Consider the following 25,988-nt stretch of genomic DNA (forward strand, 5'->3'; position numbering starts at 1 on the left):
TGCTCGCTTAGCCTGCAAGTGGCTTATGAGCGGAAAGTTTGGAATACTTGGCTCACACTTAATGGTCACAGGGGTGTTTGACACATTCCGATCAATCTGGAACGTGTGCTTGTCCCACTTGACATCAGGGAGAAACTTGTGAAACCACTGGATCCCCAAAATTATGTCTGCTCCTACAAGAGGGGCAACCATAAAGTCACGCACAAACTCTATGCCCTGAATTACTAACTTAGCACCTAGAGCTTCATACTTGACGCTCGTTGTCATACCTGTGCTAAATCCCTCAACTTGTTTGTCCACCGGAGTTAGCTCGAAGCGGGCACGCCTAGCGGCCTCTTCCGTGATCACATCCTCCCTGCTGCCGCTGTCAAACAAGACAACGACTCTCTGGCCACCTATGTAGCCAAAGGACTTGAGCAATTCGTTGCGCTCATACTCCTGGTCATGGGTGCCCTTCTGCTTATCTTCGAGCTCCCGGCTAATAATTGCTCCAACTGAAGCACCGGAGGTGGAAGAACTAGGGGTAGCCACTGGGGTCTGTGTGGGAGCTGTGCTCACCACGGAAGCTGTGGAGGCGGCGGCGGCCTTTGGAGGCTTCTTCGGACAATCCCGAGAAGTATGTCCTTTTGTGTGACAAAAGTAACATCTACCCTCCTTCCTGTACTGAGCAAGCTCCTCAGCACTCAACTTGCCACCTGTCTTGCCTGCCTCCGCTTTCTGGTCTGGAGTAAGCTTAGACGCATTGTTTGAGTTCTTGGAGCCAGAGGCTCCCGGGCTCTGTCCTGGGGAAGACCCCGTCTGGTTCTGGCTTTTGCCCCCCGAGGCGTTAGCCTTGGGAGAAGCCGGCTGGGAAGTCTTGGGCTTGCCACCATTGTGTTTCATTTCTGCACTCTGCGCAAGCGAGAGTGCGTCCTCAAAGGTGGCTGGTCTAAACATACGCACCTCCCATTGGATGTGCGTGTCCAGGCCATACAAAAACTACCCTTTCTTGTCCGCATCAGATAAGCCTAATTGTAGACACAAGGTCGAAATTCTATTGGCAAACTGAAGGACTGGTTGCGCATTCTGACGCGCACCCCTGAACTCGTCTTCGAGTCGCTCGAGGTAGTGGGGCGGTAAAAACCGCTGCTTAAGGTCACGGACGAACTCGTCCCACCCATAAGCCGCCATACCTGATCCGGTGTGGGCATGAGCCCACTGAGTCCACCAAGGAATGGCCTCACCTTCCAAATACCAACTGGCTAAGATCACTTTGTCAATATCTGATTTCCTAACTGCGGCAAAGTAAGCTTCAAATTGATGTAACCATGAATACAGAGTAGTGGGATCGAGTTTACCATTATACTTACTGAAGTTCATTTTCTCGGGAAAATGATTCGAGGGCGCCGCCGGTGTCAATCTGGCGTCCAAAGCTCGGAGGTAACGCTCGTGTTCCACTCGTCGCATGGCTTCGTCTTCTCGTTGTCGAATCTCCAATGCACGCATCTGCATCTCAAGCAAGGAGCTTGGCTGCGGCTGTGACCCCTCGAGAGGGTCCCTGTGACGAGGATCTGGTATCTGGGGTACGGAAGGAGAGGGAGGAGGAGATGGAAAACGCGACGCTGGAGAGCGAGAACGCTCCTCCAGAGTCAAAATCCGCGCCTTCTGCTCGTCCAACTTGGTTGTCTGGTCTGCGATTGCTCGCATCATTTGTTGGAACATGTCTTGTACACTCAAGCCGGGTGCCCTAGCTGGGCTGCCTGGTGCACTCTGGTCCCATGGTTCTGGTTCTCTCTCGTCGCCAAAGCTCGCCATAACGGGAATATGCAATTCCTTTCCGGAACGCAATCTGACCATCCACTATCTGTGTGGGAGACTTCCGGAGGCTTCCGGAGGCTAAAAACCAACCGTCCTTCGAGGGACAGGAGTCACTCCGAAAGGGGTAGTCCACCGGCGTCTAAAAACCAACCACACGAGCGAAAAAATTTCCTGGTTTTCTTTGCTGAATCTTTGTCCTTGAAGTGAGCTCTGATACCACTGTAATATGCGGAAGCTTCGGAGAAGGATCGGTACTTCAAAACTCAGAAAACAGCACTCTTTTCGCGACGGAATTAACGCACAAACTGAAAGACGATGTGCAGAAAATAGAGAGAGAAGGAGGAGATGGAGAAGGACACAGTATTGGGTCCCAATTACCCTCTGTAGGGCCCCCACCACGGATGGTGTATTTGCTTTATTAGAATGATGTAAATCTGAAACAAATACAAAGTACTTGACCTTTTCTTGGCTGGAAAACCTGCCCTTGACCTTCAGTCCTTCACCCCTTTGCTTTAGCAAACCCTTGGCTGTCCTGGCCCTTGAATGCTTGGAGCTCTTGGTGAAATATGAGATGGATGAAATGATTTATGACTTGGGTATTTATACCCCTCCCTTCATGCAGTCGGCTGGCTTCGGGACAGCCCACGACTGAGTCTTGTTAATAAATTGTGTTCACACTTTAATAAAGTGTTTTCACACTTGTTAGACCCTGTCCAGCCTGCGCATGACTCTGGGCAGCACCCTGGCTGCTGGACATGCTGCGCAGAGGTGTGGGACTGCCCCCCACACCTGGCCGCCTGCTGTTCTAGGGTTTTAATCTCTGTCGGCTGCCTGTCCAGAAGCTCTGGAGCTGGCCGACTGCCCCTCCAGCCCTTGCCTTGGCTGGTGGGCATTATCTTGGGCCCTCCTGGCCCCTTGGGGGTGGTTCTATACCTCCCCCATGCCAATGCTAAATATGCCAATGCAAAACCTTGCCCTGGGGTAGCCCTATGGGCTGGCCCCATCTCTACATGCAAACTACATGCCTACAGAGGCCTGGCATCCAGTTGCAAACCAGATACACAGCACATCTGACATCATTCCAGAGGGAGACTCACAGCGCGGACTGGCACTGCTTCATGTGCAGGACAATGCACACCTGACCTCGGACGACTGAGATGGATCCCTGGCTGACTCGTCCCGGACTGGGCTCACATGGGACCAGTTCACCATCCCAGGTCCTGCACCTACTGTACAGAATGTCTACGTGGCGTCCAAGTGCGGGATGCATGTGACGTCTCTCTTGCGCTTGGCGAAGCTGCAGTCAGAATAGCGAGCGGCTAGAACCCGAAAGTCAACTTTTGCCGGCCACGTTGGTGTCTCGAAAGGCCTGGAGGATGGCCACGAAAATCCCGATTGGTGGCCTTAATGCATTACGCCCACGATGCCAGGAGGGCCTCTCTGCGATCCCTCGTGCTTCACCTTTATGTGCGGCGCCCACGACTTTCCAAAACGAATGCAAGAGCTGCCACACACTCTTCATTAGCTACACCATAATTTTCCAAAACATGACTCTTACGGTCGGTGCCATGCACTGCTGATCATCATCACGTGCTTGCTAAAAATGGAGCACCATGGACTGCGTCCAGAATCAGCCCAGATCGACCATCCCTTATCACATTGGGGTTCCCATAATATTTTCACATGGAGGCATTACCAAAAGCTCGTAAAAAAACATAAATCCACCCACTCTGTACACCTGCCAGGGCATTCAGGGCAAAGCTTTTTTACATGCCATGCATCCCATATGTACACAAGCCCAAAACACCTTTACAAAATTTTGCCTAACACATAGCATTCATCTCATGTGCATGTGAACCTTCCCTTAGCATCTCTACCCTTTAGCCATAGCATTTAATCCATTTCATAAGCCTTAGCCCTTAGTCTCTAGTTGACAGCCTTTAAACCCAGTCGGCCAGCATTAAAGCTTTATAAAACAGCATATATATCATATTTAGCAAGTCGTGTAGCTTTAGCCAATCAGCCAACCTGTTGCAGCCAGTCGACCAGCCCTGTTTATTGCATATAAATACCAAGCGATTTCCAGCATTCATTCAATCAAGCATTCAAGCATTCAGCCAATCAGAAAACGCATCATCATCAGCATTGTGAAGAAGCCCCCAGTCCATCAGCCCTTCTCAGTCTCACAACAGAATTCAGCATTCATATCTTCATCATTTTCTTCCCACCCTCTTGGTGAAGGAAAATGCAGCATACACAGCCCTCATCGTTTGCATATTCAGCCCTAGAAACAGTCCCCAATTTAGCCCTTCTCTCAGCCTCAATTTGCAGCCTTTCTACTGTTAAAAGTAGTATCTCATGTGGGAACGAGGCTTAGTAAAGGGTATAAATTATTATTTAGTTTATGCTACATGAGTCGGCCATTTCCATCATGAGGGTATAAATACCCATGCCCACCATTGTATTATTTAATCTTCATTGCTAATAGTCAAGTCAAGCGTTCGTCAACTCTCTGCGCCATCTCTCTCTTTCTCTCTACGTGTGTATGTGTGTGTATTCCGCTGCACCAATTCTGACATGGTATCAGAGCTGAGCTCTTGATCCTCGGCTGTACGCAAGGAGCAGAAGGAGAAGGAAGGCAAAGGGCTGCATTTTCTCAGCTGGAAAGCTCGTGACCTCGGCACGGAAGAGAAGAGCGCAGAGCAAGCGTGCAAGCTGTGCAGGAGGCAGAGCGTGACGGGTGCTCGCGAGGAGGATAGAGCGCCAGGACCACCAGTTCGCGTGGAGCGTGGAGTCGGCTCAGCGGGAGCGACAGCTCGAGTCGAGCGCTAGGGCAGCTCGCGTGTAGCGTTTTTTCTGTTTGTGCTGAGTATGGCCAGGCTGGTGCACGGCTGTAAAGAGCACTTTGATGGAAAGAGTACGATAAGGAGGGCGCTGGAGGAGAGGCTAAGAGAGCGAGCTATGCGCTTTCGGGCATGCTCTCTGTGTGGCCTTGCAGAGAAGCTCACGAGAACAGCAGAGCAGGAGCTTGTGCGCCGGCAGGACAAGGCTACTGGCGCTTGGGAATGCCACCCTTTCAATCGCTATGGTAGCAATGTGCTTAGCTGGATCGGCAATGAGGCCCTTACTTCTGCTTATGCATTAGCTTCCCTAAGGTGCTCTAATCCCAAGAAATCATTCATCGAGCTTCCATCGCTCACCTCCGAGGTCATCAAACAAGACAACAAGCTTGATGGAATGGATTTTGCGCATAGGGATTTGATCCTAGAGTCATATCCAATGAAGGCAAAGATCATCCATTATGAGCTATTGGCTATGAACCACACAACATTCATCATGTTATCCAGTCTACAGGTGGCTGCTTTGATCTTTAGAAAGCTTCTTCAGGAACATGATATAGTCTCCAAAGAAGATGATGAGACAATATTAATGTCCCAAGGTAAAGTGTATGCATCCAACTCAGTGGAAGATTCGGAGCAAACATTCCAAGCAAGAGGAAGACAGAAGGTAGACAATCGTGACAGTGATACTAGAAAGGAATTGGAATTCCATAATCGAGCTTATGTGGTCCAAGCCACATTGGCTAAGGATTCTACATTCTAGTTGTATAACAGTTTCACCACATGCTTCAGCCAGAGAGAGACACGTGAGTGGAAGAGAGGGCTATTCTGAGCTCTCAAATTGGTGATTTGGACCCGTGTGTCGGAGTTCAAGGCACATGCATCTGGCATGGAACAGCTTGACAAATCTATGGACGTGATGTGTTCGTAGTTCATTGGTAGTAGACTATGGATGGGATGAGTTCCTGGTTCATTGTGTAGCAGAATTTTGGGCGTCGTGTGTGACAGTTCAAGCATTCAGAGATTTTTTGAACGTGATGTGTTCGCAGTTCAACGAATGGGGGATCATGGATGTGGAGTTGTCTGCAATTCATTATTCTATGTGGCAGCTAAAGCTCAAGATGGCATTTTCTTGTGGAGACAGGTTGATTGGTGCATTATCCGAGGTGTACCTAGCAAAGGCCACACTAGGGTGTCCATGGTTGCATCTGCATCGACTTGGTTTCTTCATCTATGCCCACTATGAGCTACAGAGAGGGTGTTAAAAGTAGTATCTCATGTGGGAACGAGGCTTAGTAAAGGGTATAAATTATTATTTAGTTTATGCTACATGAGTCGGCCATTTCCATCATGAGGGTATAAATACCCATGCCCACCATTGTATTATTTAATCTTCATTGCTAATAGTCAAGTCAAGCGTTCGTCAACTCTCTGCGCCATCTCTCTCTTTCTCTCTACGTGTGTATGTGTGTGTATTCCGCTGCACCAATTCTGACATCTACAGCCCCTTGGAAGAGTGCATTGGCATCGAGATTGGTCATCATTGGTGCTTCTACAGGAGTGTGCAGTCAGCCAATCGTTTGGTCTTCCGAAGGTCTTATGCTTGGCTCATCTACAGTCTCAAAGTCAGTCCTGCAATCATTCTCTTCAAAGAAATAAAGAAAATACTCCTAGCAATAGGAGGGAGGCCCTTCAGTGGATAATTTGGGACCCAATAAAGTGTACAGATCTCTCTCTCTCTCTCTCTCTCTCTCTCTCTCTCTCTCTCTCTCTTAAAGTTTGAAGTGAAAGTGGATTGCTAAAGACTCACGAGTCATGAAACTCAGGATACAGAAGGCAGTGTGAGACTTTGTGTGATTGGATCCTTCATCTACGCATAATTCTGTTGCATGTTACATTAGGATCAGATTTAGCTTGTCCACACACACTGCATCCTAGCGTGAGAGCATCCTTGGATTGTCAAACTTCGCTTCGGCACGATCACCATCTTCAGAAAAATGTCTACAAAGGAGAGTAAACACCATCAAGAAGACGTCTCCCTCGAAGGAGACCATACTCTTCCACCACTAGCAGATACCATAGCTCTACTCAGAGCTCAGAATCAACTTCTCATGGACTGGCAGCACATGTGCATATGCCAAACACCCAAATGTACGCATATAATCCACTGTTGGCTTTCGGCTATACCAAGCCTCAAATGGTGTTATGGTTTTCAAAGCTTTTGTTGGACACCTGTTCAACACATGAGTTGCACACATTATAGCTTCCATCCAAAATTTGTGAGGCAACTTTTGTGCTTTCACCATGCATCTTGCCATCTCCATGAGAGATCTATTTTTCCTTTCAGCTACATCATTCTGCTGCGGTGTATAAGGCACAGTACATTGGTGTTTGATGCCCTTTTGAAGCATATAATCCTTGAATGCATTTGACATGTATTCTCCACCTCTATTTGAGCGGAGTGTTTGGACTTTACATCCACACATATTTTCAGCCATTGCTACAAAGTGTCGAAAGCATGTAAACACATCTGCTTTCGCTTTCAAGGGGTAAGCCCAAGCAAACCTGGAGTAGTCATCAATGAATGTGACGAAGTAAAGATGCCCCCCCTATGGATGGTGTCCGCATTGGACCACATACATCACTATGTATGAGCTGTAATTTACTTTCAGCTCTAACAGCTCCATCTTTGGGGAATGGTTTTCGTAGCATCTTTCCCAAAATACATCCTTCACATACATGTCTTGGTGGAGACTCAAGAGGCGGCATATTATCAACCATATGATGCTTCTGCAAAAGCATCAAACTCCGAAAATTTACATGCCCAAAACGAGCATGCCATAGCTCTGCATCATGCATAGCAGGAGTGTGGGCAGCCACTGTATTTGCATCATAAGTACGCTTGTCATAGCTGTCCAGCTTATACAAGCCTTTGTATCGTGTTCTAGAAGTGACTATTTCATAACCCTTTGATGGGTCTTTTACCAAACACTTCCCATCTTCAAATTCAACCTTTAAACCTTGGTCGTTTATGGCTGAGACGGAGAGCAGATTTTTCTTTATCCCTGGAACATACAATACATTTTTCATACATATATTGGCACCATTGGCTGCAATAAGTATGACATTGCCAATTCCCTTTACTGGATATGTGGTATGATCTGCACATGATACATGCGGCCATTTGAAGCATAAACCAAGTGCTGAAATACATCTTTGCATGAAGTGAGGTGGCTCGAAGCACCACTATCAAAATACCATGATGCATTCTGTCTGTCAGATGCAATGCAAGACATATCAGTGTCTGAAGCACTTGATGTGCCACTAGTGCATGTGACCAAAAAAGTGTACTCTTCTTGGATTACATTAGCTGATTGCTGTGCTTTGTCATCAGAAGAGTCTGCTACTGCATTGCCTGCTTCTTTCCTTTTCTCTTTTGCAATCCGCTTCCTACATTCACTGATGTAGTGTCCAGGATTATGGCAGTAGTGACATTTGCTCTTCTTTTTGGGCTTTTTTGCATCCCCTTTGTCAGACTTTTCACCACCAGAAGAGGGCTGTCCATGACCAGCCTTGCTAGACTGTTGTCTCCCATGCTTAAAGCGCTTTGCTTTACCCTTATCCTTGGCTGTAAATGCCTTGTCTCCACCACGGTTGCTCGATAAGTTTGCTCTTGTTTGCTCTTCCTGCAAGAGTAAACCCATGAGCTCTTCAAAAGTGACGGGATCACCACCTCCTCTCATTGAGAGGTTGAGAGAGGTATGAAAGCCCAAGTAGGAAGGCGGTAAAGAATGAAGAGTGTTGGTGACCATCTGTCTGTCTGGGATAACCTCATCAATGTTGAGCAATTGTTCCTGCAAATCTTTCACTTTGGTGAGATGATCTGCCATGGAGTCACCCTCATCCATAGAAAGAAGATCCAATTGCCTCTTCAAGTAGGCAATTCTTGCCTCGTTGCGTACCTGATACATTGCTTCCAATGTGTCCCATGCAAGCTTCGATGTCTTGCAAGAACGAATGTGCGGAATAATAGTTCTTTTCAGTGAAAGGGCTATCAATGACATGGCCTGTGCATCTCTAGAGTCCCATCTCTTCTGCTCTTGTGTGGGAGCAGGTTCTACATCAGGAGCTCTTTGAGCACCTCCCCTTTGAGGCGTGGCTGGCTGTATGGTAAGTGGGCGTGTGTCATCACCACACATGATGCCCCAAAGTCCTTTGGCTACCAGCAAATTACGGATCATGAAACTCCAGAGGGAGTAGTTAGATCCATCCAACTTGTCCTCCTGGGTGAGCACACCAAATACATCTGTAGCATTCTGTGCCATGTCAACAAAATATACCTACAAGCAAACCAAGCACCAATGTGCACTGCCAGGCAACCAAATGTCCTGTGCAAATGTATGCCTGCAAACCAGAGCAAGTGTAAACCTGCACCAAATTGTCCAATTACACACAATGTGTATACATACGTGACAAATCACAGCTGTAATGCCCAATTACATGCTCCAATATGAAAATCCCCAATTTTTATGCACTCCAATCGCTTCAATGTGCATCTAATTGGCCAATTTTCACAAAAGCCCCAAATTTCTGCAACTGAAAGAGGCTCAATTTGCTGATTTTGACCTCGATTTTGAAAACCCCCAAATTGCAATTTTTCAATTTGGCCTCAAATTGAGAAATCCCCCAAATTGCACCTACAACTTTCCTTTGAATCTGACCTGCACAGAAGTGTCTGCAAAATTTGAATATTTCAATGCATATTTTCACTCACATGGAAAGTGCCTGCAGGCGAGTGTAGTACGGATGGCAGGGACTTCTCTTGCAGGCGTCCGTCCAGGTCCAGATGTGTTGCTTTGCTTGCAGGTGGCAGGCCAGGTGGCAGGTGTCGGGGCAGGCAAGCGCAGGCAGAGGCGGGCAGGTCGAGGTGTGGTGCCACCAGGGGTCTGAGCGGCAGTGAGCCGCCGGAGCTGCACAGAGCGGAGAGGCTAGGCGGAGGGTGCAAACAGCGGACGGAGGCGGTGCTGGGCGCGAACAGCGGATGGAGGCCGAGCGCGCAGGTGCAGACGAAGGCCGCAAGCAAGCCGGAACGGGCGAGATCCGATAACTGGGCACGCGCTGGAGGTGGTAGGTGCAGGACGAGCACGGGAGTCGCTGGCGGGTACGCACGGGAGTGGACGGACGGCTCTGGGCGGCCAGTAGGGAGCAGCGAAGGCCAGGCAGCCGGAATGGAGCAGCGAACGGAGCAGCCGGAACGGAGCAGCGACGGCGGATCTGGCTGCACTATCGCCGCCGGCTGGAGAGGGCGGTGCCACCCGCGAGCTGAGCGGTGGTGGTGGGCTCCCCACTAGTGCCGCCGGCTGTTGGCAGACGGAACCAGTGTAGCGACGGAAACGCCGGCCGGAAGCAGACAGTCCGGCGACGGAAAAGCCACAGTCTGTCGACGGAAATTCGCAAGCTTGCTGCTGCTTCTCCACAGGCAGAATTCCAGGGCCAGCTCCCAGCTCTGATACCAATTGTTGGGTGTTGGACTCACACACTCACACACACAAACCTGCACATTAGGGTTAGGTGCAGGCTTGGTCATGGGTTGCTTCACAACCCTAGGTGATTCCTTCTTGGCCTTTGTTGATGCTGCCATGAATTGTGCCCATGTCTCCTTGAGCTGTGTCCATCTTTGCTCGTATAGAAGTTGGCCTTGACGCGCCTCTTCTTGAAGCTCTTCTATGAGTTGTTACCTAAACCTGGCCCCAACGATGATTTGTTCATACTCAGCATAGCATTCTTGTTCCCTTTTGTATCGTTCTTCATCTTCCCGTCCCTGACAACTCTGCAAAGTCTTGAGAAAGTCATTGTCCATTGCCTCTGAACTCATGATATTATTTTGTTGTTTTTTCTGTTGTAATCAGCCCAAAAACCCTAAATCTAGAGTTCTACATGCTTATCACGTCAAGCATCACAGGGACTGCTAACTAGTGTGATCTAGCCTTGTGGGCCCTCATGATGGGCCCAACGGCTGCCTGTTTGCATCCTTCATCTCAATGCATGCTCTCCCATGACCCCCACCTTCCAGGTAAGGAATTCCGCCTTGTGCTGATTCCAGTCTAGACCTACTTTTTTATTGCCATTAGATCTCTATACAACTCTCTGATTCCTGTGCAACCAGGACAATAAGTTGTCGGGTTGCTTAAAAATAGCTCTCCTGATTAATGGGGTCTTATAAGGAAAAAGGCTATGAGGGGCATAAACAACTGTTTGAGGTGGCATATTGTCATCTGACAATTGTCTGGTCAGTTGTCAAAAAACAATTTTCAAGGCACAGGAAACAATTGTGTCTTAGGAAGTTTGGGTTTATTTTTGAACCGTGATCTTTTCAGAAAGAAGTGCTGCATTTCTATCGAGACCCAGGTTTAGGGTTTGTTTAATGAGGACTATTTACTTGGGTCAAAGGTAAAGTGAGGGTTAAGTTGAAATGGAAAATTTTAAGGCTTGATCGAGTGTGGTTGTGTTTAGTGTTGGAATAAAAGTAGTGGACCATATCTCTAAGTACCAATTGTGCTTTTAGATCAAAATAACTATGCGCATCAATTGAGTTTACTGATAAGCTTGGATGATGAAGCTTAGTACTAAGGTAGGGATGCATTTGTACACGAGCACCTACTCTTGGGGGGACTGTTGATGTAAGTGGGGATGCCGTAGCATGTACCTAGACTTCATGTGAGGAGACTTATGGTTTTATTTATTGTTGGAATAAGAGGAGTGGACCATATCTCTAAGTACCAATTGTCCTTTTAGATCAAAATAGCTATGCACATCAATTGAGTCTATTGATAAGCTTGGATGATGATGCTTGGTACTAAGGTAGGGAGGCCTTTGTACACGAGCACCTGCTCTTGGGGGACTGTTGATGTAAGTAGGGATAAGCATGTACTCTAGACTTCATGTGAGAAGACTTACTCTAAACTCCCGATGAAGTTGAAGGTCTGAAGCTTTGAGAGTAGACTATTATGAACTCATCCTACCCTTATTAAGATTGCCAAGGGATATATACCACTGTGTAGAGCTGCGTGCACTGATTTTAAAAGCCCTATCTGAAGCTGTTTCTCATTTTAAAAGTCTGATCTGAACTTGTAGAGCTGGGAAAAGACTGTTGATTCCTACAGTCCTGGGCAAGGCCTTATGCCTGCAAGCTTCAAAGTAGGGCTTGTGCCTCGTGATGGTGATGAAAATGTAATGGAGGAGACTTTGGATCCCGACTTTGGGGAGGCAGCAATTGGGCGGGTTGCTCCTGTTGATTCTGGTAAGCATCAGTACTTAATATTTCTGCAACTGTATTTGTAAATCTGAGAGCGTATCAGCAAAAGTGACGCTTTGAAGCTTGTGCTTTCAGCATGGTCAGCATGGTTGCAGTAGGCATTCACATCCAAATGATCGTTTGTGTTATTCAGGTCTGTGGTGGATCATCCTCTTAAGAGCATATGGAAAGTGTACAGGTGATCTTTCTTTGCAAGAAAGAGTCGATGTCCAAACAGGCATGAAGATGATCCTGAAGTTATGTTTAGCAGATGGCTTTGATATGTTTCCCACCTTACTGGTGACTGATGGGTCTTGTATGATTGACCGTAGAATGGGTATCCATGGACACCCTTTGGAAATCCAAGTAAGGACACATGCTTCAAAGACCAGCCATCTTTCTGCTCTATATGATGTATGGAGCTGTCTGTTTTATCATGTCTGACATGTTCTTTCTGAACTGAATTCAGGCATTGTTTTACTCGGCTCTGCGCTGTGCACGAGAGATGCTTATGCCTGAAGATGGGTCCTTGGATCTCATTAGGGCTATGATAAACAGGCTGATTGCACTGTCCTTCCATATACGTGAGTATTATTGGGTGGATATGAAGAAACTGAATGAGATATACAGGTACAAGACAGAAGAGTACTCTTATGATGCAGTAAATAAGTTCAACATCTATCCAGATCAAATACCACCTTGGTTGGTAGAATGGATGCCTGACCGTGGGGGTTACCTGATAGGCAACCTGCAGCCTGCCCATATGGACTTCCGGTTCTTTTCTCTAGGTAATTTGTGGTCAATTGTTGGATCGCTTGTGACTCCTGAGCAGTCAAATGCCATATTGGACCTGTTTGAGGCAAAATGGGTGGATCTAGTGGGAAATATGCCTGTCAAGATATGTTACCCTGCACTAGACGGTGAGCAATGGAGGATAATTACTGGAAGCGACCCCAAGAACACGTAAGCTCTCCTCCAGTGACTATGTTCGACACATGACTCATTTTTTTTTCTTGAGGGTGAAAACTTCAATTCCCACAGAGGACCATAGGGCCTATTAGACCATGGTAATACAATAGTGTATCTAAGGCATGTCTGAATGTTACAAGAACTAAAAACTGCTGACTAAAATATGTACCTTAAAAGGTTTGCCAATCTGTGCAGTATGATGTAGATTCACTAGCTTCAGGAGCTAAAAATGTGCGTTCACTCAATCTGGTCCACAAATATTTTTTGAGGGTCGGGATCTAGACACTGCCATAATGATATGCAGAGGTGTGGCCCAACGTTGCATGATACTGTATATCCCTCATACACAGTATAGACCACCTCTGCTAACGATTGATACTACTTGGGAGATCATTGCCAGTATCACAGCTTGGCAGATTTGGAGGGCTAGATGCACAGAGGCTATTGAGGGCATATGACATATTATTCACACTCTAATGGCCACTGGGCTCGTATACAGGGACCATCCAGATCTGCGCAAGCAAAGCACACTGTTTTCAAGGGACCATCCATATCTGAGCAAGCAAAGCACACTGTTTTCAAGGGATCTTTTTCTCATATCGACCCCCACAAGACTCTCTTGGCACCTTTGTGCCCCATATTGGTTGAGATCACCATACATTATGGGATGAGGATCTTTTGTTTTGGCTTCTAGCTGTGATTTTGTATGGTCTATTCATACTTAACAACAGAAGAATCCTTTCTGCAAAAAAAAAAAAACAAGTGTGCTCAAAAATATCCCATGTAGCATTTGCTCCTTGGCCTGCAATAAGGACATTTGGGCCAAGGTTGGGTTGTGATACATCCCCATGCCTCCATGTCTTCTGAGCATTCAGAAGAAGCTTCGGCCAGGCTTTCCCTAGTTGGCCGGTAGTGGTGGCGAACTAGGTTCGTCTTGCCACCATGTGTTACATTACGTTCTGCTGGTCTTGCTCCCGGGCATGTGTTGGTCAGGTTCAGCGTTTGATCCGGAACTTTCTATGGGCTGGTAGTGTGATGGGAGACCGGCCAGGGCCAAGGTGGCCTGGAGAGTGATCATTCAGCTGCGACGCAGAGGGGGCGTGGGCATTATCGACCTCTCCATTTAGAGTTGTGTCCTATTGGGCATGTTGATTGTTCACGGTCTTCTTCCGGCCGACATCACCTTGGAAGGACTTCCTCCTGGCTAGGATCTCCGCTCACAAAAAAACCTTGGGAGGCCCTTTGGCCTCAAAGCACGTGATGGATCTTCACAGAGGTGTGGGCACGAGGCTTCAGCCCAGCATTTGAGGACACGTTTGCAGCCAATCTCTTGTGTGCTTGGGATCATCTCAGGCCGGCCCTACAGCAATTAGCTCCAGTAGCCTCCGAGGAGCGGCTCCGGTAGCCTCTGATCTGGAATCCTTTGGTCCGTTTGCTAGTGGTCACATGCTCGGGCTTCACCCACACGTATCACAAGGATCCTTGCGTACGGGTCCGGCTAGGTCAGTTGGAGATTGGCTTGCATTCAGACAACTACCCCCAGAGGCTCAGGAGAGAGGCCTTATTGGAATTCGGGGGCAAAGACCGACTTAGCCTTGACATAGACACTGGGCGGGCTTAGTGGGTTATAGTAGGATTGGAGAGGACTGTGAGGGCTTCCTCCATGTTTATGCCTTGAACGTTGTTGTAGACAGAGCCACCTTCTAGAGTACAGTTCGTCAATCCCTTCCTTAGGCCGACTTTTGGTGCATGGGTGGGGATTTTAACATGATATTAGTCAGTAGAGGATAGACTCAAAGGAGGCATGGCTACAGTTTCTGGCTTAGAGTACTCTGCTTGGGAGGAGTTGATCCTGGCACTTAGGAGATAGGACCCTTGGCACTTGCCTGAGTTTGGACGCAACCCAGGGAGTCTATGCTTCTCGAGGTTTGACAGGAGGAGCACCGGCCCCAATCTTTCTTGACTTGATAGATTCTATACGGATGAGTGGGCTTGCGGTTGTGGGGGCATGATTGGTATCTTGGCGGGCAATACGTTTTCTGATCATGCTCCGATTATTTTGTCCTTGGAGGACACCCCTGGGAGGCAGGACGTGCACTTGAGCACTGAGATTCCGGACAGCCTCATACGGGACTCTGAGATTTGCAGCAGGACAGAGTAGATATGGGAGGGACTAGAATTTCAGTCAGGTTCTGTCGCACGCACCTTGGATGCTAGCCTTGGTGAGATCAACAATTTATTGCAAGAGGAAGCACAGAGCAGATTGGCGGGATTCCGTGAGCAAGAGAGGAGCAATCGGCGGGGTCTTGCTTCTCTCCCCAGCGACTTCAGGAGAGTTCCACAGATAGCTTGTGGATTGAGAGTTAGTTGTTTGCCGCCCATATAGAGCTCAGATCCATAGAGGAGAGGAGGGTGGAGTACAGATACCGAGCGAGAGCTTCCTTCTCGAGCCAGGCGGGAGATAGAGTTATTGGAGATTTCTTTGAGATTGCTAGCCCCTACAGGCGGAGAGATGGTATTCGCAGGCTGCGAGGCCAGGATGGAGCTATCGTTTCTGACCCCCCGCATGTGGGAGCCATTGCCTTGGAGTTTTTCAGATCCCCCTACATGGGTGCCCCATTATCCTCACAGGTGGTGGATGCGCGAGAGAGGGTCTGGCAGCACACGAGAGAGGTGGTTCCCTCCGCTTTTCGGACCTCCTTATTGACTCCCTTCACAGTAGAGGAGGTGGCAGGAGGCTTTGACGGCTCTTCCTAGGGGAAAATGCCCGGGGGTGGATGGGCTTCTAGTTTTCTTTTTTCTTCGCCACTGGGATCTCATGGAAGGCGGCCTTCAAGCAACCTTCAATGAGATTATGACCAGAGGCGGCATGCCAGAGAGGCTCTCGGAGGGTATGATTCACTTGATTCCTAAGGAGGGTGGTGACAGATTGGAGATTCGGTAGTGGAGACCCATCGCCCTCCTTGGGACTGCCTACAAGATTTTAGCTAAAGCCATCAGCTGGAGACTTCAACCATTCCTCCCCAACTTGATCCATGACACTTAGACATGTTTTGTTTAGTATTGGAGCATTCTGGACAACATCTTCACTTTCTGGGAGGCGGTAGCTTCGGCCAGGATGCGGCAACAGGATCTCATTGTGCTCCTTCTGGATTTTGAGAAAGCCTATGATAGAGTTGACTGGGCTTTATGGAGGGCATGATGTACTGGATGGGGTTCCCAATGGAGTGGATCCATGGTGTTTCTGGACTCTACTCGGTCTCTCATAGCCAGGTTCTCATTCAGGGAGCCAAAGGTGACATATTTCCCCTTTCTCGCTCGGTCCGGCATGGCTGCCCACTAGCACCCTATCTCTTTCTATCTGTTGTCGAGGCCATGAGCAGTTTTCTCTCAGCTCAAGAGACTGGGCTCTACTGGGATAGGATTTCAGCCCATACTCTGAGCCTGGGGAGCCCTTGGCCGTAGAGCACTAGATGGATCTTCACAAAGATGTCCCATGGCTTTAGCCTTGCTTTTGAGAACAGATTTGCTGCCAGCCTACTACGAGCATGGGATCACCTTAGGCCGTCTCTTCAACAGTCAGTTCCGGTAGCCTCTGAGGAGCATCTTCGGCAGTCCCTGATTTGGAACCCCCTGATCCATTTACCTAATGGCCACATACTAGGGGCCCGGTCTCATGTATCCTAGGGAGCGTTGAGCACAGGACTGGCTAGATCCCTTGGAGATTGGCTGGCATTTTGAGACAATTTTCCCAAGAGGCTCAGAACAGAGGTCTGGCTGGGATCTGGGACAAAGACAGACTCAGCTTCGATAGTGACTCTGCTATTCCTTAGGAGTGGTTGACCCCTATCCCTAACCCGATCCCCCACGTAGTGGGGGATGGCTGGGTGTGTTTATTAGGACTTAGGGGTGTGTCTTTAATGAATAGGCATGTCCTTTGATAGTGACCCATGTGCAAGGGTGTGACCCTTCACAGGTGTCTTTACAGTTAATGAGGGATTAAGGAGTAATTAGGGAGAGATTAAGAGAGTTAGTCACAATCGTGACAGATGATATAGCTGCCTACCTACAATCCCCTACCTCTCAAGAGAGGAGGGGACTCTTCAGCGATATGTGCAGCCAATGGAGGGCTTTTGTCTAGCCCCAAGCACTTAGACCAATTGGCACAAGTCTTGTGGTTTTTGGGTTGGATCCTCACCCACCTTGACTTGGCGTTCATTTGAGTATTTACTTAGTGGCACCCTAGTCAATGCTTGGGATGTCGGGTGGGGATTGGTTCTTTGCTAGAGAAGCAGCTTGCTCTACTTCTAAGCGTTTGAAAGAAGCTCCTTTATTGGAGAACCACTCGGCTCTCCCTCGTTGGTCACATAGTGGAGGCCGACCAGGTGCTCATGGCCGCCATGTGGTACATTACTTTGTGCTGGGCGTTTTCCTAGGCATGCCTCGAATAGGTGCAGAGGCTGATCAAGAATTTCCTTTGAGCAAGGACAAACGATCGGCCTGCAAGGGCCAATGTGGGTTGGAGGGTTACTATCTAGCCTCGACATTGTGGAGGATTGGACATCATTGATCCATCTATTTAGAGCAGTGCCCTTTTGGGCAAGTTGGTTGTTCGAAGCCTGCAGCTAGGGGTGAGCCTTGGAAGCCTTTGCTTTGTGCTCGGATTTGTGCCTGTACCCCATCTCTTGCTGGACCTTGGACCCCTAGTGTGAGGTGGATCTTCACGGAGGCTCGTGCCTGTGGCCTCAGCTCCTCTTTCGAGGACCGATTTTCAGCCAGTTTGATTACAGTTTGGGCTTACCTCAAGCTAGCCCTCACCCTCTTGACTCCGATTTGTGATGAGGAGAGACTCTGCCAACCATTGATATGGGACCCCCTCTTTAGGATGCCCAGTGGCCATCCCTTAGGCACTCGCTCTCACATTGCATGGGGGCCCTTGAGTATAGGGCCTGCTTAGTCTTTGGAAGAGTGGGCTAGCTTTAGGATACAAGGCCAACAACAGATCATCCTCGCCATCGAGTAAGCCTCCCAATTGGTGGACTCCTTTACAGGATCCTTCCACCCCTGAAGGTTAGGCTCCTTCACTCGCCATGATATCCCCTTAGTAGTCCTCGGTTCATATGGGGGACTCACTCTCATTTTCTCAATAGGTTCTCAGGACCGCCTGACCCTCTCCCCCATTGAGGATTTTAGTGGCGGATCTCTGTATTGGGTGATTACCAGTTTCACATCGACCCTCCTTCAACCAAGGTGGCTGTAACATGCGGAAGATTCGGAGAAGAATCGGTAACTTCAATGCTCAGAAATCAGCACTCTTTTCGCGACGGAATTAACGCAGAAACTGAATGAAGATGTGCAGAAAATAGAGAGAGAGAGAGAGAGAGAAAGAAAGAAAGAAAGAAAACTATATTAACGTCCTTTAGAGGCCACATCTGACCTATAGGACTAATCAGATACATCCATGTGATTACATTCCACTTCGGGGGCAACAAAATGAAAATAGAGATAAAACTAAAAATAGTTCAAATTCCCTACATGACCGTAGGAGAATCCTAGATAACATGAAGGATTTCTCTAGCAGCTACTCTTCATTACTACCATGTTTGGTTGTCCTGAAATCTGCAATAACAGCTCTACCTCTACGGTAGACTGCCCATTTTCCTTGTTTCCTTGCTTCGTATACTTTATTGAGTTCTTGTTTCCTGTTTTTTAGTTGTGTGGCTGTGAGTTCATCCGCCATCCACACCTTCGTTCCCTTAAGTGACCTTGTTTGCTTCATGACTTTAATTTTGTCTTTCATATCTGCGTACCTCAAAACCACATGTTTTCCTTTGATTGCCACTGAGGGATCTCCAATGTCGATGAAAGGGATAGCTCTGCACAGCTTTCTTTGTAGAATCTCGCATTCCGGGACATAAGTATCATTCGCAATCTCCTCGTCCTCCAATACCTCCACCTGTTCCCAACCCTCTGACAAACCACCCACCCTAATTTCTTTTGCAATCCATTGCTGCTCGTTCTCTTCATTAATCTGTGATATTACTTCTTTAATGAAAATTTCTTTAGGCTGTGGATCAAGTAAATTTACTTGTGTGATTTCCTCCCTGTTTTCTTTTTCGTGTTGTTGTTCCTTAATCTGTTTCTCCAAGGTTGAAAGATGTTGTTTTGTCTGATGTAGTTCATTTTGCAAGGCTGAATTTGTTTGCTGAAGATGTTGAATCATGCTCAGGAGGTACCGCTCCCATGGTGATGGTTTTTCATTGGGTTTGGTAGGAGGGAAGATAAGGGTTTCGGAGAAGGTTTTCTTGCTGGCCATGTCAAACTGCTGGACTGTTTGAGAGGTTGCTCTTCACGAAACCCACCCCCATGAGGTGCAAGCCCTTACATGCTTGGAGGTGGGTTACAACCCTACCCTACAACTAAGGTGCGCAGGTGGGCAATAGGTGCACAGGTGCGTATGTGAGTAGCAGGAGAGATGGGCAACGGGAAAGAGAGAGAGAGAGGGAGAGTTATGTTGCTGCCTTGGGGGCTTGAGCAAGGGCGGGTGGGAAACGCGAAGAGAGGGAGAGAGGTCAGTGGACAGAAGGCGACAAGCAGAAGCGGAGAGAGAGAGAGAGAGAGAGAGAGAGAGAGAGAGAGAGAAGCGAAGAGAGAGGGCGGGTGGGAAACGGGAGGCACGACCAGAAGCGAAGAGAGAGAGAGAGAGAGAGAGAGAGAGAGAGAGAGAGAGAGGACACAGTATCCCCCACCACGGATGGTGTATTTGCTTTATTAGAATGATGTAAATCTGAAAGAAAATACAGAAATCCTTGACCTTTCTTGGCTGGAAATTCTCTGCCCTTGACCTGCAGTCCTTCACCCCGTTGCTTAGCACCTTCTTGGCTTGTCTAGCCTCTTTATGCTTGAGCTCTTGGTGAGAAATGAGATGAAAAATTGGGATTATGGACTCTCCTATTGATACTACTCCATCTAGAGCAGTCGGCCAGTTCTAACCCAGGTGGCCAGCATAAAATATTCCCACGACTGAATTTCCAGCATTTAATGCTGAAATAAATCACGAATTGCTCCGTTTTTTTCCCTAACTGGCTGGGCATCATGCGCCTGATTCTGGATGGCTGGACAAGGCTTTTGCAAACATTTTGAGGGCTGGGTAGCCTGTATGGGCTGCCCCATACCTTCCCTACAGCCACACAAAAGCTGCATCTCCTGAAATGTGCCTTTAGCTTGCCCCTAGGGCTGTCCTACAGCCCCTCCATGGCTGGTGGGTTCAGCCAGGGCCTTCGTGGCCCTCATGGGGTTGGTTCCACACTATCCCCATGCCCACACAAAGACCTGGGGTAGCCCTATGGGCTGGCCCCTTGTTCTAAACGCAAACCCTAACTAACTACTCAGTGATTTGGCATCCGGTACCATACCAGATACACAGAATCACTGACATCATTCCAGAGGGAGACTCAAAGCGTGGACTGGCACTGTTTCATGTGAAGGACAGTGCACACCTGACCTTAGACTCTTGTGCAGGACAATGCACACCTAACCTCGAACAACTGAGATGGATCCCTGGCTGACTCGTCCCGGACTGGGCTCACATGGGACTAGTTCACCATCCCAGGTCCTGCACCTTCTGTACAGATAGGTCTACGTGGCATTCAAGTGTGCGGGATGCACGTGACAGCGGCCCACGACACATCTTGGCAACTTTGGCTCTTGGAGAGCCGACCTATGACATGCATCCAACGTGACCCAGGCGAGTGGGAGTGGCAGGAGTCATGACCCTTTCAGCCCGAAGAGCTTGACCACCCCCTTGGGTCAGAGGATCTAGATTCATGAGATTGATGGTACCATGGCAGCGGCAACTCCCTGGTTCTCCTTGGGCATCTCTCTCCGATTCCTCGGAGATTTTCGGAAGTGCCTGTGGAACAGCTATCGGTTAAAGGAGATCACTCTTCCTCTGGCACCGCAGCCTCACCGTAGGCACCTGGTTGGCCATCGGAGGCAGCCAGCACATTGCGTGCATTGCAGCCATCCCTCGGAATCGTAGCGGCACTGTCTTTAGGATTGTCTCAAAGTGCAACAGGTTTGGTAGAAGATACTTCACCTCTATTTGGCAGTACGGGCTGCTCTGGGCACCATCACCTAGAGGGTAGTAGCCTGGGTGATTGGGTCTCGCTCTTGCTCTCTCCTACGAGGAGGCAACAGGGGGACATGCTTTGTGACTCTCTTACTGCAGGATTGATATTGTTCCCACTCCCGACAGATCGTGAGAGCCCTGGTCTCTGGGGACTAGTCAGAGATGGGAGATCATCAGTAGCATTGCTGCATGGCATATGTAGCAGGCCCGTTGTCAGCGAGGCCGTTGAGGGAACCTTCTGTTAGAAGTCATCTCCTGTCTATACATATACACCAGGGCCTCTGTTGTGGGTGTGCCCGCCCTTTGTAGGTGTCTTATCATTTTTCCTCACTCCCGTATTTTTCCCTATTTTTCTGTGGCATAGGAGGCAGTCTTGTAGTGGCAGGAGGACCTTGAACCTGGCCGACTGCATCTGTGGAGACTCTGGAGGTGGCCGACTGCTCTGCACAGGTCATGGACCTCCCTGCCGCCGCTGGCCAACCCCCCTGCTGCTGCTGGCCGACTATGCATTTCAGCAGTCGTGGGGTTTTTGTGTCTCGTCGGCTGCCCTACAGCAGGCCGATTGCTGTTGGGAGGCCATATAAAATGGCCCCCAGCCCCCTTGTCACCATTGTATCATTTCGGGATCTTCCATGTGTATATAGAGCAGAGTTACACGCCTCTATCACTCTCTCTCTTGTGCTCTTGTTTTCTGCATTGCGTTTGCTCGTGTTCCGAGATCTGGTCATCATCATCTCCGCTGCGTATTCTGACATGGTATCAGAGCCTAGGCTCTAGGTAGTTCTTGGAATTTGTGTGAGCAAGAGGGAGACTGTTGTGTTGCTGATTGGTGGACTGTTCGGGACTGTCTGGGAAGAGGAGAAGCAAGAGGACGGCGAGCTGATCTGCTGGACAGCCACTTGCAGGTGTTAGTTCTTCTTTGTTCCCACCCACCCACCCTTTTCAGAGTACATCCCCGCAATGGCAGATCTGTTTGAGATGGCCGAGAGACATGTGAAGATCCCGGTGGACCGTCAGTTGGACGGGAACAACTACGGCATATGGAAGGTTATAATGGAATCTGTTTTGGAGTCTTACGACCTCGCTAATTTCGTTGTTGTTGGGGTTCCACGGCCGGAAGTAGAGGAAGGGGAGTTACCGTCAATCCGAAGGGACCGGGAGGCACAGGCACAGATGTGGGATCGTGTCAATGCCAAGGTCCGTTCGTTTATCTTTCTCAAATGCACACCGCAGGTAATCAATCATGCAAAGCATATGACGCTGGCCAGAGGTATATGGCAGCATTTGGCCTCTCTTGACAACAGGGTATCGCCCATGAAGAGGATTTCCTTGGAAGTACAGATGCGGGTTATGAGCCCTGCAAAGTCGTCGACGATGTGGGAGCATATTAACAAGCTGCAGGCTCTTCAGCAGGAAGTTCTTCAGGCTAGGAAGGAGATATCGTCAGAGGACATGGCCATAACGTTGATGTCACACTTGTCCTCTCAGTACTCAGCATTTTACTCATCTTTGATTACCAGTGGCAGGCTCAACACCATCACGTGGGAGGAGCTTGTGCCCATGGTCTTGGACTAGAAGAAACGATTCACGAACCCTCCTCAGGGTGGAGGTTTGGAGGCCTTAACTCGCCAATGGTCGAAAGGCCGTAACATGGGCAAAGGGAAGGCTTCATCGGAGAAGTCTTCTGAGAAGAAGTCCGTTACTGATCGCGAGAAACTAAAGGCAGAGAGGACCTGTAATGATTGTGGCGAGAAAGGCCACTATTGGAGGCAGTGTCCCAAGCGGAAGACCGAGAAGGGTGAAGATTCCTCAGTAGCAATCATGAAGACTCTGGCTTTTGTGCACCTGGAGGTGATGGACATCGATGTTTCATTTTCTTCAGGCAGGGAGGAGGTTGGAGGATTTTCCGCAACGGATACTCGGGAGTGGATTCTAGACAGTGGTGCTTCCAGGCACATGACTCCTTCCCGTTCTGATTTACAGGATCTTTGGAAGTATTCTGGTCACATTCTTACTGGGGATACATCCACTATCCCAATTCACAGTGAGGATAGGATGGAGATAGTTTCCGATGGCAAAGGGGGGAAGCATTCCTTCCAGATGTTGTATGTTCCGTCACTTGGTTTTCATCTGTTGTCAGTGCATCAGGTTTGCAAGAGTGGCATACGGGTGGAGTTTAATGAGCATTTTGTTGCTCTCCGGGACAAAGCAACAGGCCAGGTGGTTTGGGAAGGCGGAGTGGAGAATGGAGTTTACAAGCTTTCAGCACTCTCTCTCCTAGGTCCTCAAGTTTGTGATGAGTGGCAGTCTGGTAATGGCCACTTAAGTGTGGATACGTTGCAGGTGCAGGCTTTCCGGGACCAGATGGTGGATAGCTTGCCAATTGATGGCAGCAGTTGGCAAGAACTCTCCAGTACTGATGTTGGTAGTTCTTGTGTTCGTCAGTCAGAGGAAACTAAACAGGTAACTTATGCTCTGATGTCTCGTAGTATTCGGGACAAAGAACCTCCTGTAGATGAGGATGTTCTTTCCACGGGGACCTTTCGAAAAGCCAGGCAGGTGGCAGTTGATTACTTGCAGAAGGAGGTGCATACTCCAAGCTTTGTGGTTCCGGATTCAGAGGGGGTGGTTGACAGGTTTCAGAAGGCCTTGCGTGGGCTTCAGCAGGTTTCCAGGACTTGGTTTTGCACCGTAACAGGTGTTGATCCTTGTGAGCAGTGTGATGCCTCTTTGACTCAGAAGCAAAATGGTTCATTGATCTGGTTGATGGACACCAGATTGGACGGGAGCTTCCTGATGAGGCACTTGAGGTCATGGTTGCAGATGACTCTTTCGGAGGCAGGATTGCGTTTCCTGTGGTTTCTGCGGCATGCGAAGGATCATGGACTCTTGTACACAGGAGGGGGATTGATTGATGGAGTCCGACTCCACGGTTGGAGTGACTCAGTTTGGGGAGGAGATCCGGACACAAGGAGATTTACTTCAGGCCCAGGAGCAGTTTTATGGAGCAGTAAGAGGTAGTCATCTTTTGCCTTGTCGACGACAGAGGCAGAGTACCGGGCTGCTTGTGATGCTGCTCATGAGGTGGTGAGGCTGCAGGGGTTGCATTGCAGGATTGGGCTTCCACCGGAGGAACCCATGGTCATCCAGAGGCACTTTGTTCATGAACAGATCATTGCTGATGTCATCTTGCTAGAGTTCTGTTCGACGGAGGATAGTACGGTGGACCTCTTCACGAAGTCGCCTCAAGATTTGCTCACGCGGCACCCCAGTTCCCTGTGGTTGGTTTCACAGCCAGGAGCTGAGAGGGGGTGTTAGAAGTCATCTCCTGTCTATACATATACACCAGGGCCTCTGTTGTGGGTGCGCCCGCCCTTTGTAGGTGTCTTATCATTTTTCCTCACTCCCCGTATTTTCCCCCCATTTTTCCCTATTTTTTTGTGGCATAGGAGGCAGTCTTGTAGTGGCACGAGGACCTTGAACCTGGCCGATTGCATCTGTGGAGACTTTGGAGGTGGCCGACTGCTCTGCACAGGTCGTGGACCTCCCTGATGCTGGCCGACCCCCCCCGCTGCTGGCCGACTGTGCATTTCAGCAGTCGTGGGGTTTTTGTGTCCTGTTGGCTGCCCTACAGCAGGCCGACTGCTGTTGGGGGGCCATATAAAATGGCCCTCAGCCCCCTTGTCACCATTGTATCATTCCGGGATCTTCCTTGTGTATATAGAGCGGAGTTACACGCCTCTATCACTCTCTCTCTCTTGTGCTGTTGTTTTCTGCATTGCGTTTGCTCGTGTTCCCAGATCTGGTCATCATCTCCGCTGCGTATTCTGACACCTTCACCTGTCCGCTGAGTCCCCATCCATTCCATATAGACGCACATCATTCATACCCTCCGTGGCCATTGGGGGAAGCTTCAGGGAGGTTTGGATGGCATGCATAGACAAAGAGGCTTTTCTGCGCACATGGCCAGGTCACTTTCTCTCTGATCGGGATGGTGATATCACGTGGCATTACAGGCCGCTTGTATCTCTCTCTCTCTCTCTCTCTCTCTCTCTCTCTCTCTCCCCTGCCCCCCTGCCCCTTCTCCCTTCTTTTGTATGAGGTAGGTTCCCTCTGAGAGCGGCTGGCCATGGAGGGAACCACCCTCCTGAGTTCCTACTTTACCTCTTTGGAGGGTTTTGAGCACGTACACTATGGCTGTTTGATATTCAACTAATAGGAGTATCTCTCTCTCCACACACACTCCATCCCTCTCTTTGCACATGCTCCATCCTGGCACGATGAATGCTAACATGGTATCAAAGCCACCTTAGCCACATCTCCTCTGTATTTTTCATCAAAGCTTCCGCCATCATCATGCTATGCTGCATTGTTTTTCATATATGAGGTTGTGTTTTTAACTTTTTCTCATGCTATGCTGCATTTTTTTCCCATATGAATCTATGTGTTTTTCTCATGCTATGCTGCATTTTTTTCTCCACATGAAGCTCTGCGTTTTTTCTCAGCTATGCTACATTTTTTTCTCTCTATAAAGCTCTGCGTTTTTCTCAGCCTATGTTGTGTTTTCTTTTCTAAAGCTATGCGATGCCCTGTGTACCTCTTCATGAGACGCTTGCTGTCCACATAGCTCACGGCCATCAGCTAGCATTCAGCCATTAACTCAAGGAAGGAGAGTTCCATCTGCTGCACCTACAGCCTGTAGAGCAGAAAACACAGCACATCCAGGGGTCAAATCAGCAAAACACAGCACATCCAGTGATCAAATCAGCAAAAACGCACCCCAACTTCACTGCAGCAAGGCGGCCTGCTTACGAAGAAAAACTCAGCAGCAAGAGGTCGTCTTAGGCATAAATCAATTCCGATTCAGCCCACAGCAGCATTTATGCAAAAAACACAATCTTAGCTTGTAGGAGAAAAACACAAGGATCGAGAGCTGCAAGGTGTAGGACGCCTGCAA

General features: G+C 48.8%; 1 protein-coding gene across 2 annotated transcripts in view; it reads left to right on the top strand.

Annotated features, from left to right (window-relative positions):
- LOC147624686 (neutral/alkaline invertase 3, chloroplastic-like) overlaps nt 1–25,988 on the top strand; it is a 42,830-nt gene that overhangs the window by 12,223 nt on the left and 4,619 nt on the right. For both annotated transcript variants that reach the window (XM_086819710.1, XM_086819711.1), the window contains exons 3-5: nt 11,772–11,937; nt 12,086–12,297; nt 12,401–12,894. In XM_086819710.1, the coding sequence (XP_086675836.1) occupies nt 11,772–11,937; nt 12,086–12,297; nt 12,401–12,894 (872 nt within the window). The remainder of the gene's footprint in view (nt 1–11,771; nt 11,938–12,085; nt 12,298–12,400; nt 12,895–25,988) is intronic.

This window comes from Cibotium barometz, chromosome 25, assembly GCF_041138505.1.
Source record: "Cibotium barometz isolate CiBa-2024 chromosome 25, ASM4113850v1, whole genome shotgun sequence".
NCBI classification, from domain to species: Eukaryota; Viridiplantae; Streptophyta; class Polypodiopsida; order Cyatheales; family Cibotiaceae; genus Cibotium; species Cibotium barometz.